At 46.0% G+C, this 14,525-nt stretch overlaps 2 protein-coding genes across 7 annotated transcripts in view; one reads left to right on the forward strand and one right to left on the reverse strand.

Moving 5' to 3' along the window:
* The window catches only part of MAEL (maelstrom spermatogenic transposon silencer), a 76,372-nt gene extending 71,809 nt beyond the window's left edge, over nt 1-4,563 (reverse strand). Inside the window, exons 1-2 of one of the 2 annotated variants that reach the window (XM_027526821.1) lie at nt 3,317-4,563; nt 248-379 (exon numbers count right to left, since the gene is read on the reverse strand). The gene's annotated coding sequence lies outside the window, so the exon portion shown is untranslated. Of the gene's footprint in view, nt 1-247; nt 582-3,316 lie in introns of those variants that run through there. The other variant, XM_027526827.1, reaches the window with a different exon arrangement.
* Nucleotides 2,218-14,525, forward strand: part of ILDR2 (immunoglobulin like domain containing receptor 2) — a 66,742-nt gene continuing 54,434 nt past the window's right edge. For 2 of the 5 annotated variants that reach the window (XM_027526681.1, XM_027526689.1), the window contains exon 1: nt 2,220-2,537. In XM_027526681.1, coding sequence (XP_027382482.1) covers nt 2,492-2,537 — 46 coding nt within the window. In that variant the 5' untranslated portion in view covers nt 2,220-2,491. Of the gene's footprint in view, nt 2,538-14,525 lie in introns of all 5 variants that reach the window. The other 3 variants (XM_027526719.1, XM_027526699.1, XM_027526709.1) reach the window with 3 other exon arrangements.

A 14,525-nucleotide genomic window follows, 5' to 3' on the forward strand; every position in this document is an offset into this window, starting at 1 on the left:
CTATTTTCTTTCTTAATTTTTGTATATGAAAGAAAACAATCCTTCAAATTTCTCTCACGCAGCATCTTAGTCAGGGTTCTTAATTGCAAACTTCAGAAATCATCTCTGGCTAAATCAAGCAAAGAGGGAATGTACAAGGGGCCATTGGGTAGCTCACAGAATTGCTGGGAAGCCTGAAGAGCCAGGTGCAGAAAATAAACTGGAACTCAGAGAGGCTTTACAACCAAAAGCACAGCCAAGATCTCACCTCAGAGTAGTCTGATGGCCTGGTATCTGCCACCGTTGACCGTGAACACTGGAGGCTGCTGTCCCCTCAGTGGCAAAACCGATTCTCCTCGGACTTTGCTTCTTGTCTCACGTGCTCCTGGTTCAAAAAGCTCTGAGAGATCAAGGAAAGACAGGATAAATTCTACTCTGGGTTGAACCAGCATCACACCTGGGTGTACGTTCTCCTAGTCTCCCATCAGTTCCTTGGCAATTCTAGTATAGGCTTCCAAGCAGCCTGCCCTTAGCTTATTCAGACGATCCACCATGTTGTAGTCTGGCTTGTCTGCTTGGGCTTGGGAGGCCTGCTTAAAAAAAAACAAAAACAAAAACAAAACTCTGAGTGAGAGGCTTCCTGGTTGGTGAAACTGCTCTAGAGTTTTTGTCAAGGCTTTCATCCTTGACAATAAGAAGGGAATTGAGATGTCAGGAAGCCATGAAAGCCCAGAGTAAATCCTCACCATTTCTGATGTTCACATCTCATCCTCATTTCACATATACATACATTCATTCCTAAGGTTGTAGTCTCTCTCCAGGAACTCTCCTTAAGCCTAGAACCACTCTGTTTTCAGAGCAGTTTTACACCTTTCCGCCTCATCTCCTTTCTTTCCTCTGCCCAGTATTCCCCTGCCCTGTCCCCTTTCCACCACCAATCCCTCAACATAACAAATCCTGCCCATCCTGTAAATACCAACTGAGACATTAATTCATTTTTGCTGGTGTTGCTCACTGCCCCCACTCCCCAGCCCCACTAAACTGCTCCTTCCTTCATATTCCAGGGGCACTTTCTCCATACCTCCACCATCATGTTTGCTCCGTTTACCACCAGTATGTCTTTTGTGTTTAATAGTCTGATTTTCCTCCCTCTCCTGGACCCAAGATGAGGCCCCTTAAGGGCAGAAAATCTGCCTTCCTCATCTTTGTAGCTTTGGCTCTTAGCACCTAGTAGATGCTTGATACATGTTTGTTAATGTATATATTTCTTGGTTGTCTCGAAACATACATTTAGGATCCTTTCCTACACACACAGACAAATCCTTTTTAAAACTGAAGTAATCCATTTAAATACGCCCTGCAAACTATAAGTGAAGTTCGCTCAGTCATGGCCGACTCTTTTCGACCCCATGGACTGTAGCCTGCCAGGCTCCCCTGTCCATGGAATTCTCCAGGCAAGAATACTGGAGTGGGTACCCATTTCTTACTCCAGGGTATCTTCCCTACCCAGGGATCGAACCGGGTCTCCTATATTGCACGCCGATTCTTTACTATCTGAGCCACAAGTGCGCCTTTTTTTAGACAAAAGGCGGAAAAGTGATTAAATGCTGGACAAATGTGAGCCGTATAATTGTTCACTTCATTCTATATTTACATTTTTTTCTGTTAAAGAGCTGCATGCCCTTATCTCATAATGTTTTAATCTCATAACGTTTCTAAAAGAAGAAAGTTTGGATGCGGATTCTCGCGTACCTTTTCCAATTCTGTGGAGCCCCTTAATTTTTGGCATTGTCAATAAGCGATCGGGATGGGGGGGCGGCAAGGGGGTTCAGCGAAAGCCCACAGCCTTGCCAACAAGTTATGCCAAGTCGCCGCAGGTCCCTCTCTCCCAGTTAGAATGGCCCTAGCCACGTGCGTACCCAGACTCCCTCCTCGAGTCCACAACCCCGCTTCTGGCTCTGGTCCCGAACTCTGGCTTCGCTGGGAGCTGCCGGCGCTGATCGCTCCCAGCTCGGCGCAGCCCGCTCAGCCGCCTCCCCCGCACCCCTCTCCCCCTTGTACTTTGTCTCTCGGCCCTGACCTCCCGGCCGCAGGGGCGTGCACGTGACGGAGAAACTTTGGCAGGCCCGGGGTGGCGGGCGGCGGGCGGCGGGCGGCGGGGCTGGGGGCCGGCAGCTGAGCCCCCCCGCGCGGCGTGCGCTGCGGCGGGAAGGCGCTCGGCGGGCTGCTCTGCCTGCGCGTGCGGGTGCGCCAGAAGGCTGGGAAGGCGCCGCCGAGCGCGGGGCGGACTCCTGGAGCCCGCGGCAACGCGCGTGCAGCCTGCGGCGCTGTCGGCCCGGAGGCCCGCCTGCGCTGCCGAGCCGGCGGGCGGCTGCATCCAGGGACGCCGGAGCCCCGCTCGCGCCCGGCGCCACGGCTCCGCCGCCGCCTCCGCCGCTCGGTTATATAGATCCTCAATCTATGCCGCTTCCTTCTTCCCTCACTCCTTAATCTGGATGGGAAGTTGGGGGAAATGGACAGGGTCGTGATGGCTTGGGTTGCTGTCCTCTGGCTAACAGGTAAGAGACATTTTCAGCCGAGACGGATAACTTGACACGTATTCCGGTACTGGTACTGTTCTCACCCTCCTCCCCACCCCATCCCCAGTTCCCCCAGACTGTGTTTAAAGCTGCTTAGCAGGCTGGTGGTAAGTGGGGGAGGGGGCTGTGTGTGTGTATCTATATATATCTATATGTATGTATTAGAATGGTGGGGGAGGCCAAGAGAAGCCCGATAATCAAGTGAGCCGGATGGAGATGCAGGTGTTTTGACTCATTCGAGATATGAGATTGTTCTTGCCAATGTGCATTTCCCTTTCCATACCACGGTTCTTCCTCAGTCTTATCCGGAGTTTGTATTATGTGAGTCCTGGGAAAAACCTGGTTGGGAGAAAAATGAAAGCTCAGGGGAGACTGATTAATTAAGAGAACTAGTTTTCTGGAGGTTGGAGGTACACGAGTGTCTCCTTAATTCCTTCCCTGGAGAAGCCCGGAGCCCCAGGGGCATTCTTCTGTGGCTCCCAGGGGTGCAGGGGAGCTGGAATGAGGAAGGAGACTGGGATGGAGGCTTGATTGGTTGTGGAGTTTAGGGCTTTGCGCTCACTCATTTGGTAGCATTTGGGGAGTGGTTCCATAGAGGAAAGGAGCCTTCCTCCCCCGATAAACAAGTGGGAACACCTTCTAATAAAGATAATTTGCAGATATATTCAGAAGGTAGGGTTTCTCTTTAGCATTAGAGTCACTTCTTCTAGCTTGGACCTCCATATTTCCCCCTCCCTTTTGGTGAACTTTCTACTCACTGTCCTGGGATCTGGAAAGGCTGTAGTTCCAAACATGTGTTCCCACAGGATGATCTGCGAGGTTGAAAGGTGGCCAGGCAGGGTGGGCAGCCCTGAGAGATTCATGGAGCAGCCCTGCCTTGGGTGGGGATGGAGGGTTAAGCAAGCTGGAAACCAGGTGATGGAGGAGAGGAACAAGGGAGCAGAAAGGTGAGGACAAGAGGGGGCAGAGAAGGGCAAGAGAGAAAATGTAAAATAGCACCAAAAATAAAGTTGTGTCCCCTCTGGGGGCATTGAAGACTGGGAAAAATCAAGTCAGTAGGAAAAGAGGACCAAGATTAAAAATCTAAGGGAAGTGATTGAAAGAGGGTCAATAACACAGTTAAGAAGAAAGAAAACCACTATTTCCCTTAGTTTCAGAGTGGTTATAGATTGCCTCAGTTTTTTTCCTATCCCTAATGAAGGGTCCCTAACACTGGCTCTTGCTCCCTGCTAGGTTTAGGTTTGGGGGGAGTCTTTAGCAGAGTTAGCCACTTCTCTTGGCTGCTCTGAGTTCATCCCTCCCACATTATTCAAATCTGAATCATCTCTAATTTCAGGGTTTGGCTGATCCATGCCTCCCCACTCCTCTGGCCTCCCAGTGCCTTCCACTTCTACCCTTACTGATTCGGAATGTCCTTAATTTGCCTCTGCTTCTCAGTTATCATATTTGAGGGGAACTTTGGCCTTGAACCTCTATCACCTCCTTAAAGTCCGCTAGGCAACTGCGGAGGAGTCCTTCATTCAGAGATGCTCTTCTAGACACCCTGGGGTGTACCCTAGAAAAGCTCTCTAAGGACTTGCAGGGCATGGGCAGAAGGGGAAGATATAGCCCACGCTAGAGGGCTGACAGCTTTTTAATGCAATGGTCCCTGGAAGGAACAACCTAATTCAGTCCTCTCAATTTATACAAATGGAGACCCAGAAAAGCAATATTCACACAGTAAGTTTGTGTTAGAGCAGGTGCCAGAACCCAGTTCTCTTGAACCCCGGGCCCGTCCTTCTCCCATGGGCACCTGGAGAGATTGCTTCTGCCTGGGAACAGGCAACAGGTTATCAGGGCCATCCCAGCTGTCAGAGGGCCAGAACTTCCAGGCTCTGCAAGTCAGGTGGCTCCAGAGATCCCACTGATCACCCACTGGCATCCCCTGGTCCTAGCTTCTGCTTCCCTTTCTTGCCACGGTGGACAAGCCTTTCAGTCTCAGCAAAGTGCAGGAGCTAACAATGGCGGCTGGGGAGGGTGGGGGAGTTGGGGGGTGGTGGGGGGGTGGGGAGGAGAGAGGAGCAGTCAAGGATGAAATGGATTCAGACTCTTCGTTTACAGAGCAACCAGGAGAGGAAAGGTAAGACATTTTAGTCCAGCCCAATCAATGAATTTTCTCTTGAGGGGGTGGTGGAAAGGGAGGGAAAAAGGAAAGGACAGATTAAAAATGAGTCAGAGAGCCAGAGGGGGAAAAAACACATTCATTCTCCCTCTCCCTCCCTTTCTCTCTCCTCCCGCTTCTCTCCTTTTCTCCTCCCCTCCTCCCATCCACCCTCCCCCCGCCCCCCACCGCCAGTTTCTCTGTTTTAATGCAGGCTGAGCAATTTCTAATCAACACTTCAGGTTTTTTTTCCTCAGGCTCTAGCAGCTTCTTCCTCGTCTTTCAATGCAAAAATTCTGTATTTCTTTCTGCTATATATTTAGCCTCCTGATTTCCCATTGTCAGTGTGAGGGAGCTTCCTGCAATGGACTGTTTTGTTGCTGTTATTGTTCTTGTTGTATTGCACAAAATAAAATGCTTACCAGCTGCTATTTTAGCAACAGGTGCCATCTAGCAATAAGACTTGAGGACGGTTCACTATGCCTTTGTTCCTGAATACGGATGGTGTTTCAACCTTTCTGGCAGTAGAGGCTTTGAGAAAGGCCAGAACTGTGGTGACACTCTGGGAACATACTCTAGGAGCAGGCAGTGCATTTTCCTGGAGACTCTTCTGGGTCTCTCTGTGCTAAAGAGTGCTTATGCTATTTCTTTTGGTATTTCTATTAGTATTTCTTTTGGTACCTTTTTGGTGGTATTTATTCATTTATTCATCCATTCTCCAAGCACGTACCAAATACCTGTGGTTTCTAAGTATTTTTATAGGTGCTGAGAATACAGAGAGAAAAGACATAGTCTTTGCCCTCGAAGAGTGGCCAGTCTAGTGAGTGACTCAAATTTTTCATATAATTTTGATATGGAGGTAAAAAGTCCTAGAGTAAGGGCCATGAGAGCCACACAGGTGGTGTAAGGGCATGGATGGGGCATACCCACCTCAAACCTGGGGTGGGAGTCAAACAACTTGGAAACAGACTCCTGGAAGAGGTGATGGCTGAGTTAGCATGTTTGTTCAAGCACAGTCAGCTGCTGAGTTACTGTCACATCCAGGCATTGCTCTGTGGTTAATAAGACAGCCCTGCACCCCAGCAACTTACAGTCTGGTGGTGGTGACATCAGTGATGGAACTGTGAACAGTTACAGAGTACCACTTGCAAAGGCGACAGTGGAGATAGGCATTAAGTGTTGTGGATGCCGTAAGGTGGCTACTAACCCAGGCTACATACAGCAGGAAGGGAAGTATCCAGGAAGGGTTGTTACCTGGTTTATTTGCGTTCAGGTAGATGCCTGGTGACCATGTGAGAATGGGCTTGCGTATGGAGAATTAAAGTGTTATTAGTCCTAGAGAGGCAGAAGTTTCTTTTAAAGATTCCTGACACCTCAGCATCTGGCGTGCTGCGGTCCATGCGGTCATAGAGTTGGACACGACTGAGCAACTGAACTGAACTGTCACCTCAACTTCCATTATCTCCTTTTTCCATTCTTTGAATTCCCTTCTCTCCTCTGTCCATTTTTCCCCATAGAAGAGACCTTTTTTGTACTGGAGCATCTTTCGGCACTTTATTACAACTCTCTCCACTTCCTACCATAAGCCTGGATGAGTCTCTCCAGACTAGGAAAGGGGGCTTGTTTCAGTGTTGCATTCACTCCTTAGATTTTAGACTCATAATTCTGCCGAGTGTCTGGCTTATACAGACGTGGGGATTCGTTCTAGTAGTCCTAGTGTAATACTACGCTAGTACTATACTAGAGTCTTAGTGAAAGTACCTAGTGCTTATAGTGTTAGTAGTGTTAGTACCCGGAGAAGGCAATGGCACCCCACTCCAGTACTCTTGCCTGGGAAATCCCATGGACAGAGGAGCCTGGAAGGCTACAATGAGGTCGCTAAGAGTCAGGCACAACTAAGCGACTTCACTTTCACTTTTCACTTTCATGCATTGGAGAAGAAAATGGCAACCCACTCCAGTGTTCTTGCCTGGAGAATCCCAGGGACGGGGGAGCCTGGTGGGCTGCTGTCTATGGGGTCACGCAGAGTTGGACACAACTGAAGCAACTTAGCAGCAGCAGCAGCAGCAGTGTTAGTACCAGGACTTGGTTAGCGGAAAGAACTCTAACCTAGGATTTGAGGACTGGATTCCAGTCCCTTCTCCACAGATTAACTGTATATCCATGGGATCTTGGCACGTAATTTTATTATTTCATTGAGATATAATTGACATATAACATTAGTTTCAAGTGCACCAGTTTCCATATTTATATGTTATGAAATGATCACCACAATAAGTCTAGTTAACATCCATCATCATATATAGTTATAATTTTTTTTCTTGTGATAGCTTTCAGCATTTATTCTGTTAGCAACTTTCAAATATGCAACATAGTATTATTAACTTTAGTCACCAGCCTGTGCATTATATTGTTGTGGACTGCAGCACGACTGCAAAACGTGATCCCTGTCCTTCACTATCTCTCGGAGTTTGCTCAGACTCATGCCTGTTGATTTGGTGATGCCATCCAACCATCTCATTCTCTGTTGTCCTCTTCTCCTCCTGCCCTCAGCATCAGGGTCTTTTCCAGTGAATTCGCTCTTTGCATCAGGTGGTCAAAGTATTGAAGCTTCAGCTTCAACATCAGTCCTTCCAGTGAATATTCAGGGTTGATTTCTTTTCGGATTGACTGGTTTGTTCTCCTTGCCTTCCAAGGAACTCTCAAGTGTCTTCTCCAGCACCACAATTCAAAAGCATCTATATTTGGTGCTCAGCCTTCTTCATAGTCCTACTCTCACATCTGTACATGACTACTGGAGAAACTATAACTTTTTTTATATGGACTTTGTCAGCAAAGTGATGTCTCTGCTTTTTAGTATGCTGTCTAGGTTTGTCATGGCTTTTCTTCCAAGGAGCAAGTCTTTTAATTTCGTAGCCGCAGTCACCATCTGCAGTGATTTTGGAGCCCAAGAAAATGAAATCAGTGCATTATATACTCAGGACTTATTTATAAACTGGAATTTTGTACCCTTTGACCCCCTTCACCCAGCCCCCACCTCTGGCAACCACCAATCTGTTCTCTATATCTATGAGCTTGGTTTTTTGTTTTTGTTTTTAGAGATTACACATATAAGTGAGATCATACAGTATTTGTCTTTCTGATTTATTTCACTTAACATAATTATCTCAAGGTCCATCCATGTTGTCACAAATGGTAAGATTTCATTCTATTTTATGGCTAAATAATATTCCATTGTGTGTGCATAGATATAAATGTCAATTATACACACACACATGTATAAGTATATAGTATGGCATCTTTTTATCTATTTATTAAATGACAGACACTTAGCTTGTTTCCATATCTTGACTATTGGCTATTGTAAATAAAGTAGCAGTGAACATGGGATTGCATATATTATAATCTTTTAAAAATCTATTTCTTTTTATTATTTTATCTTTAATTGGAGGATAATTGCTTTACAATGTTGTCTTGCTATTATAATCTTTTGAATGAGGTCATGTCTTTCAGCTCTAAGATCCTTTGGTATGGAACTTTTCTCCCTTTAATTTTGATGAGTTGGAAATCAGACTTACAGAGCCCTTAGTGTCCCTTCATGGATCACAGCCTTGTCGTGGCAAAGGGACTTGCATAACTCAATGAAGCTATGAGCTATGCCACGCAGGGCCACCCAAGACAGACAGGCCATAGTGGAGAGCTCTGACAAAACGTGATCCACTGGAAGAGGGAATGGCAAATCACTCCAGTACTCTTGCTGTGAGAATCCCATGAACAGTATAAAAAGACAAAAAGATATGACACCAGACAATGAGCCCCCCAGGTCAGAAGGTATCCAGTACGCTACTGGTTAAGAGGGCAGTTACTAATAGCTCCAGAAAGGATGAAGCGGCTCAGCCAAAGCAGAAACGACTCTCAGTTTTGGATTGGCCTGGAGGAAAGAGTAAAATCCGATGCTGTAAATAACCGTCCTGCATAGGAACCTGGAATGATTGCCGAGAGAAATATCAACAACCTCAGATATGCAGATGATACCCCTCTAATGGCAGAAAGTAAAGAGAAACTTAAGAGCCTCTTGTTGAGGGTGAAAGAGGAGAGTAAAAAAGCTGACTTAAAACTCAACATTCAAAAAACTAAGAACATGAAATCCAGTCCCAACACTTCATGGCAAATAGGAGGGGAAAAAGTAGACGCAGTGGCAGATTTTATTTTTTTGAGCTCCAAAATCACTGCTTCTGCTGCTGATGCTAAGTCGCTTCAGTCGTGTCCGACTCCGTGTGACCCCATAGACAACAGCCCACCAGGCCCCACCGTCCCTGGGATTCTCCAGGCAAGAACACTGGAGTGGGTTGCCATTTCTTCCTCCAATGCATGAAAGTAAAAAGTGAAAGTGAAGTCGCCCAGTCGTGTCCGACTCTTAGCAAGCCCATGGACTGCAGCCTACCAGGCTCCTCCATCCATGGGATTTTCCAGGCAAGAGTACTGGAGTGGGTTGCCATTACTGATGGTAATTGTAGCCATGAAATTAAAAGACGCATGCTCCTTGGAAGGAAAACTATGACCAACCTAGATAGCATATTAAAAAGCAGAGACATCACTTTGCTGACAAAGGTCCGTCTAGTCAAGGCTATGTTTTTCCAGTGGTCATGTATGGATGTAAGAGTAGAACCATAAAGAAGGCTGAGTGCCAAAGAATCGATGCTTTCTAACTGTAATGCTGGAGAAGACTCTTCAGAGTCCCATGGACAGCACGGAGATCAAACCAGTCCATCCTAAACGAGATCAACCCTGAATATTCTTTGGAAGGACTGAAACGAAGTTCTAATATATTGGCCTCCTGAGGCAAAGAGCCAACTCACTGGGAAAGACCCTGATGCTGGGAAAGATTTAAGGCTTAAAAGGAGAAGGGGGAAGCAGAGGACAAGATGATTAGAAAGCATCACTGACTCAATGGATATGAATTTGAGCAAACTCTGGGAGACTGTGAAGGACAGGGAAGCCTGGTGTGCTGCAGTTCATTGGGTTACAGGGAATCAAACTCAACTTAGCAACTGAACAAACAGAAACAAAACGTCCTCAGTGAGGAGCCACAGAGGGAGCCCCTGTTATCTTCAGCCTTTCTCTGACCACCAATGATTGGAATGAAAAACAGCAGCTGGGAAAGGAGAGCACATGTTAGCATTTTCAGAGGAATGAGTAGCACCCAGTGCCTGGTGGACAGGATAGGGTCAACTCTAAACAATTAAATGTTGTCATATTGGGGGAACTGTTGAAGAGAGTCAAGTTCTTTGGGCCAGGTGGGATGAATCCTGCTCTAGCCAACATGGCCCTCAAATGTCCTTTCTGGTCTCAACTTTTTGTTCCAGGACACACTCACCTCTTTCAGTTCAGTTCAGTTCAGTCGCTCAGTCGTGTCTGACTCTTTGCAACCCCATGAATCTCAGCACACCAGGCCTTCCTGTCCATCACCAACTCCTGGGGTCCACCTAAACCCATGTCCATTGAGTCAATGATGCCATCCAACCATCTCATCCTCTGTCGTCCCCTTCGCCTCCTGCCCTCAATCTTTCTGACAGAATGTGGTCCACTGGAGAAGGGAATGGCAAACCACTTCAGTATTCTTGCCTTGAGAACCCCATGAACAGTATGAAAAGACTTACCTCTTTACTCCTTCCAATTATTTTAGCTTTTATACCGACTTTCCCCCAATTAGGAATTATAAAGAAAGGTATAATCTAATTGTTGCTCTTGCTTAGATACTATAATGCTTTTCTAGTTTTGTGAGTGATAAAGAATCTGCCTGCCAGTGCAGAAGATGCAAGAGACGCTGGTTCAGTCCCTGGCTCAGGAAGATCCCCTGGAGTAGGAAACGGCGACCCACTCCAGTTTTCTTGCCTGGAAAGTTCCATGGACAGAGGAGCCTGGCAGGCTACAGCCCATGGCGTTGCAAAGAGTCAGACATGACTGAGCATGCATGCAATACTTTTTTAATGTGTTTTATGACTTTTTAAAATCTCTTTTGATCCTTCTAAATAAGGCTGGTTATCATCTACCTATACATAAGAAGAATAAGGCTCAGAGGAAGTAAATGACTTGTCTAAGTCCATTGTATCTTATTGATTAAAAATAAGAAATAATGTCATTGACTTCCATATGACTTGGTTGTTTCAAATGCCTGAATCCAAGGGAAACATTTTCTAGTTAAGGTGGGTGAAACTAGAACTCCTGACTTAAGGGAACAAATCCAGGTGTCTGGGTTTCCCTGATGGCCCAGTGATAAAGAATCCACCTGCCAAGCAGGAGATCACACATTTGATCCCTGGGTTGGAAAGATCCCCTGGAGGAGGAAATGGCAGTCCACTCCAGTATTCTTGCCTGGGAAATTCCATGGACAGAGGAGCCTGGTGGGCTACAGTCCATGGGGTCACAGAGTCAGACACGACTTAGAGACTAACAACAGCACAACGTGGTTATCTGTCATAGGGCATTGGGTAATGAGGCTCAGAATTCACAGAACTCGGGGAAATATTACAGGGGAAAGTGGTAAAGAATAGCATTTAGTATTTCTAATTAAATCCTAAGATCTACAGGAAAGGAGTGAGTGAGGAGTGCTCCAGTGAGGCACAGGAGAGCATCAGATGTGGCCCTGTGACAGCAGAGACTGCTGGCATGTCAGAGCCCATCTGGGAGTAGTGGCCGGTACTGTGTATCCAGGAGCCACACAAGAGGTAGCATATGTAGCTTTAAAATCTTGGTCTTTAAGATAGCTTCTGGCTTGCTGGAAATGAAAGAAGGCATCTTGGATGACTAGAGTTCTTTGTGGGCCAAGAAACAAGGAAGAACTCAGAAGAACATGCTGCTTCCCTGTTCTCCTCCAGCGGCTGGAGCCCTGCAGGAAGTATTGCTTTAAATTAGGAGTAGAACCTTCACATTCAGCTGGAATCCTGCATCGTCACTCCTCCCTTGCCCTGGGCTCATCAGGAGGCAGTTGGGAGAGAGGGATAAGGCTCAAACTGACTTGGATTTAAAGACTAAATTAATAGTTTACCTTGTTTTCTTTAGCTTTAAAATGGGAAAGCTAACTTACCTTGTAGGGTTGTTGTGATCATTAAAATGAAATGATGTACAATTCCTAGCACAGTATTTGGCACATAGTATGCGCTCAATACTTTTTATGGGCCCAAAATAGGAATATTAGTCAGCATTTTGATGTAGCAATAATCAACCTCATAATCTCGATAGCTCACAACACCAAATGTTTAGTTGTTCATATTATATGAGAGGTGCAGTCAGCTGCAGGTCAACTGTGAATTGGCTAGAATTGGTGGACTTGGCTCATTTCCAGATGTCTTCTTATTCCAAGACCCAGGATGAAGGAGCAGCCACAATGTGGGCATGCTATTCTCCTGGTGGAGGACTCAAGGCTGGTAGGGAGAGGGCACAGAGCCAAATGCCACAAATGCCTTTTAAGCTTCTGCTTGGACAAGTCTTATGGCACATGTACTCACATTTCATTAGCCAAACGTGTCACCTGGCCAAGCCATAGTCTATGGAGTGGTAAGTGTACTCTGCCTACGGGGAACAATGCAAGAGTGAAGAGAGAAAACCAACGGGGAACAAATAATACAATCTATCAACTGGGTTAAATCATTCAACTGAATGTGCTGAGTACCTACTGCTGCTGCTGCTAAGTCACTTCAGTCGTGTCCGACTCCGTGTGACCCCATAGACAGCAGCCCAACAGGCTCCTCTGTCCCTGGGATTCTCCAGGCAAGAATACTGGAGTGGGTTGCCATTTTCTTCTCCAATGCATGAAAGTGAAAAGTGAAAGTGAAGTTGCTCAGTCACGTCTGACTCTTAGCGACCCCATGGACTGTAGCCCACCAGGCTCCTCCGTCCATGGGGTTCTCCAGGCAAGAGTACTGGAGTGGGTTGCCATTGCCTTCTCCGGAGTACCTTCTAGGTAGCAGTTTTTAAAAACCTTCAGGAGAGAGCTTGTTGTTATTAATAATGACCAAGACAGATGACTAAATAGAAAATTCTTAGACAAGATTATGTGATTCTTTAGGGTACTATGACTGCAGTAAGAGCAAGAAGAAATTTTATATAAGAAGTGATAGCTGAGGAAGTCAGGAAAGATAAGTTGGTGTTACTAGAGGAAGAGTGGGATTGAGGGAAGGGAAATTTACAGAGGAGACAGCATGTGCAAAAGCCAGGAATCAAAAGAGGACATGATGTTTTTTGGAAAGTACAAATATTTTACTTTTTTTTTTTTTTTAATGTGAGTGGGTAGCCTGTCCCTTCTCCAGGGGATCTTCGTGACCCAGAAATTGAACCAGAGTCTCCCGCGTTGCAGGCAGAAAGCCCCATGGAAGAGGGTGCCTCCATCTAAAATGAGTCTTGTACTTCTGAATGCCTACAGGGAGTATTTGAAAGTGTGAGAGCAAAGGAGTGCTATGACCAGATGTGCATTTTAGAAATATTATTTGAACCTTAATGTGGAGGGTAGATTAGATATAGGCAGACATGCAGCAAAAACCAGCTAGAAGACCCTTGCAGAAAGAGAAGGGAGACATGACGAGATTCTGAGCTCCGGTGGTGCAGTGACGACGAGAGGAGTAGACAGTGACAAGAGATGGAGGAAGTAATCCTGGCCTGGTTGCAAGTGGAAGTTGAAAGACAAGAGTATCAAAGATGTCTCCAGGTTCCTGTCTTGGGATTGCTAGAATGCCATTTATGGACATGAACTAATATAGGAGGAGGAACTTGTAAGGGAGGGAGATATAGGTTCAGTTTTTTGCATTATATTAGTTAGAGTAAGCCTAAGATGCTATAACAAAGAGACCCTAATAATAGTTTAAAACTCACATAAAATAGTTTTTTTTTTTTTTTCTCTCCTATAACAGAAGAGAACTAGTGGGACTGAGTCTACTGTTCCCATATGTGGCTCTCAAGACTGCTCCAGTGATAGGTGTTTTTCAGCTAGTAGAAGCAAGGAAAACAGAGGATCAAGTAGTTTGTTTTTCGGGAGGTGACGTGGAAATCGCATACATCACCCCTCCTCACTGTGTCCTGAATCTAGTCCTATGACCATAATTAGCTTCAAGGGAGGCTAGGAAATATAATATGTGGCTGTCTTGGTGGCCAGATTAAAACCTGGAAGGTTCTGTTTCTAAAAGAAGTGGACAGTTAGCATCTCCATCTATAGAATGATGAGTTTGGGGTGATTGTGTAACATCCGGATGGAAAAAGAAGTTATATATTTGGGTTTGGAGCTTGGGTAAGAGATCTAAACTAGACATACAGGTAACAAGTTGATGAAAGTGGAGAAGAGCTTTCTTACAGGAGCTTTCTCTGCCCAAATGGCTGGTCCATCCAAGGAGTCTGACCCACCTGATTGAATCAGAACCGTTTCCACGGTTCCTGGGCCGTGCAGGGTAGACTGACCTCTTTTAGTACTGCTTTGGTCACACTGGAACAGCATGTAAGCCAGCTAGACATTACCCATGAGCTTGCTTCAGATCTCTGGAAGATGAGCAAATCAAATAGAAAGGAGATGTGCTTCTGGCTTTCATTTGCACAGTGGTGGCAGAGAACGGGATAGCGTGGCTCAGTGGGACACACAGGACATATGCTTAATGAATGGCAAGCTCTGTATGCACAAGGGCCAGAGTTATAGACAGCGAATAATAAGTAGGCCATGAGCAACGCCCACCTGAGCAAGGGTAATGCCAGTGTTTCCTTTAGCCCATAGAAATGGGGAGATACTGATGCTTTTTAGGACCCTTGGGGAGAAAACATGGAAGAATGTTGTCATACTTTTAAAA

This window comes from Bos indicus x Bos taurus, chromosome 3 (assembly GCF_003369695.1).
Source record: "Bos indicus x Bos taurus breed Angus x Brahman F1 hybrid chromosome 3, Bos_hybrid_MaternalHap_v2.0, whole genome shotgun sequence".
NCBI lineage: Eukaryota > Metazoa > Chordata > Mammalia > Artiodactyla > Bovidae > Bos > Bos indicus x Bos taurus.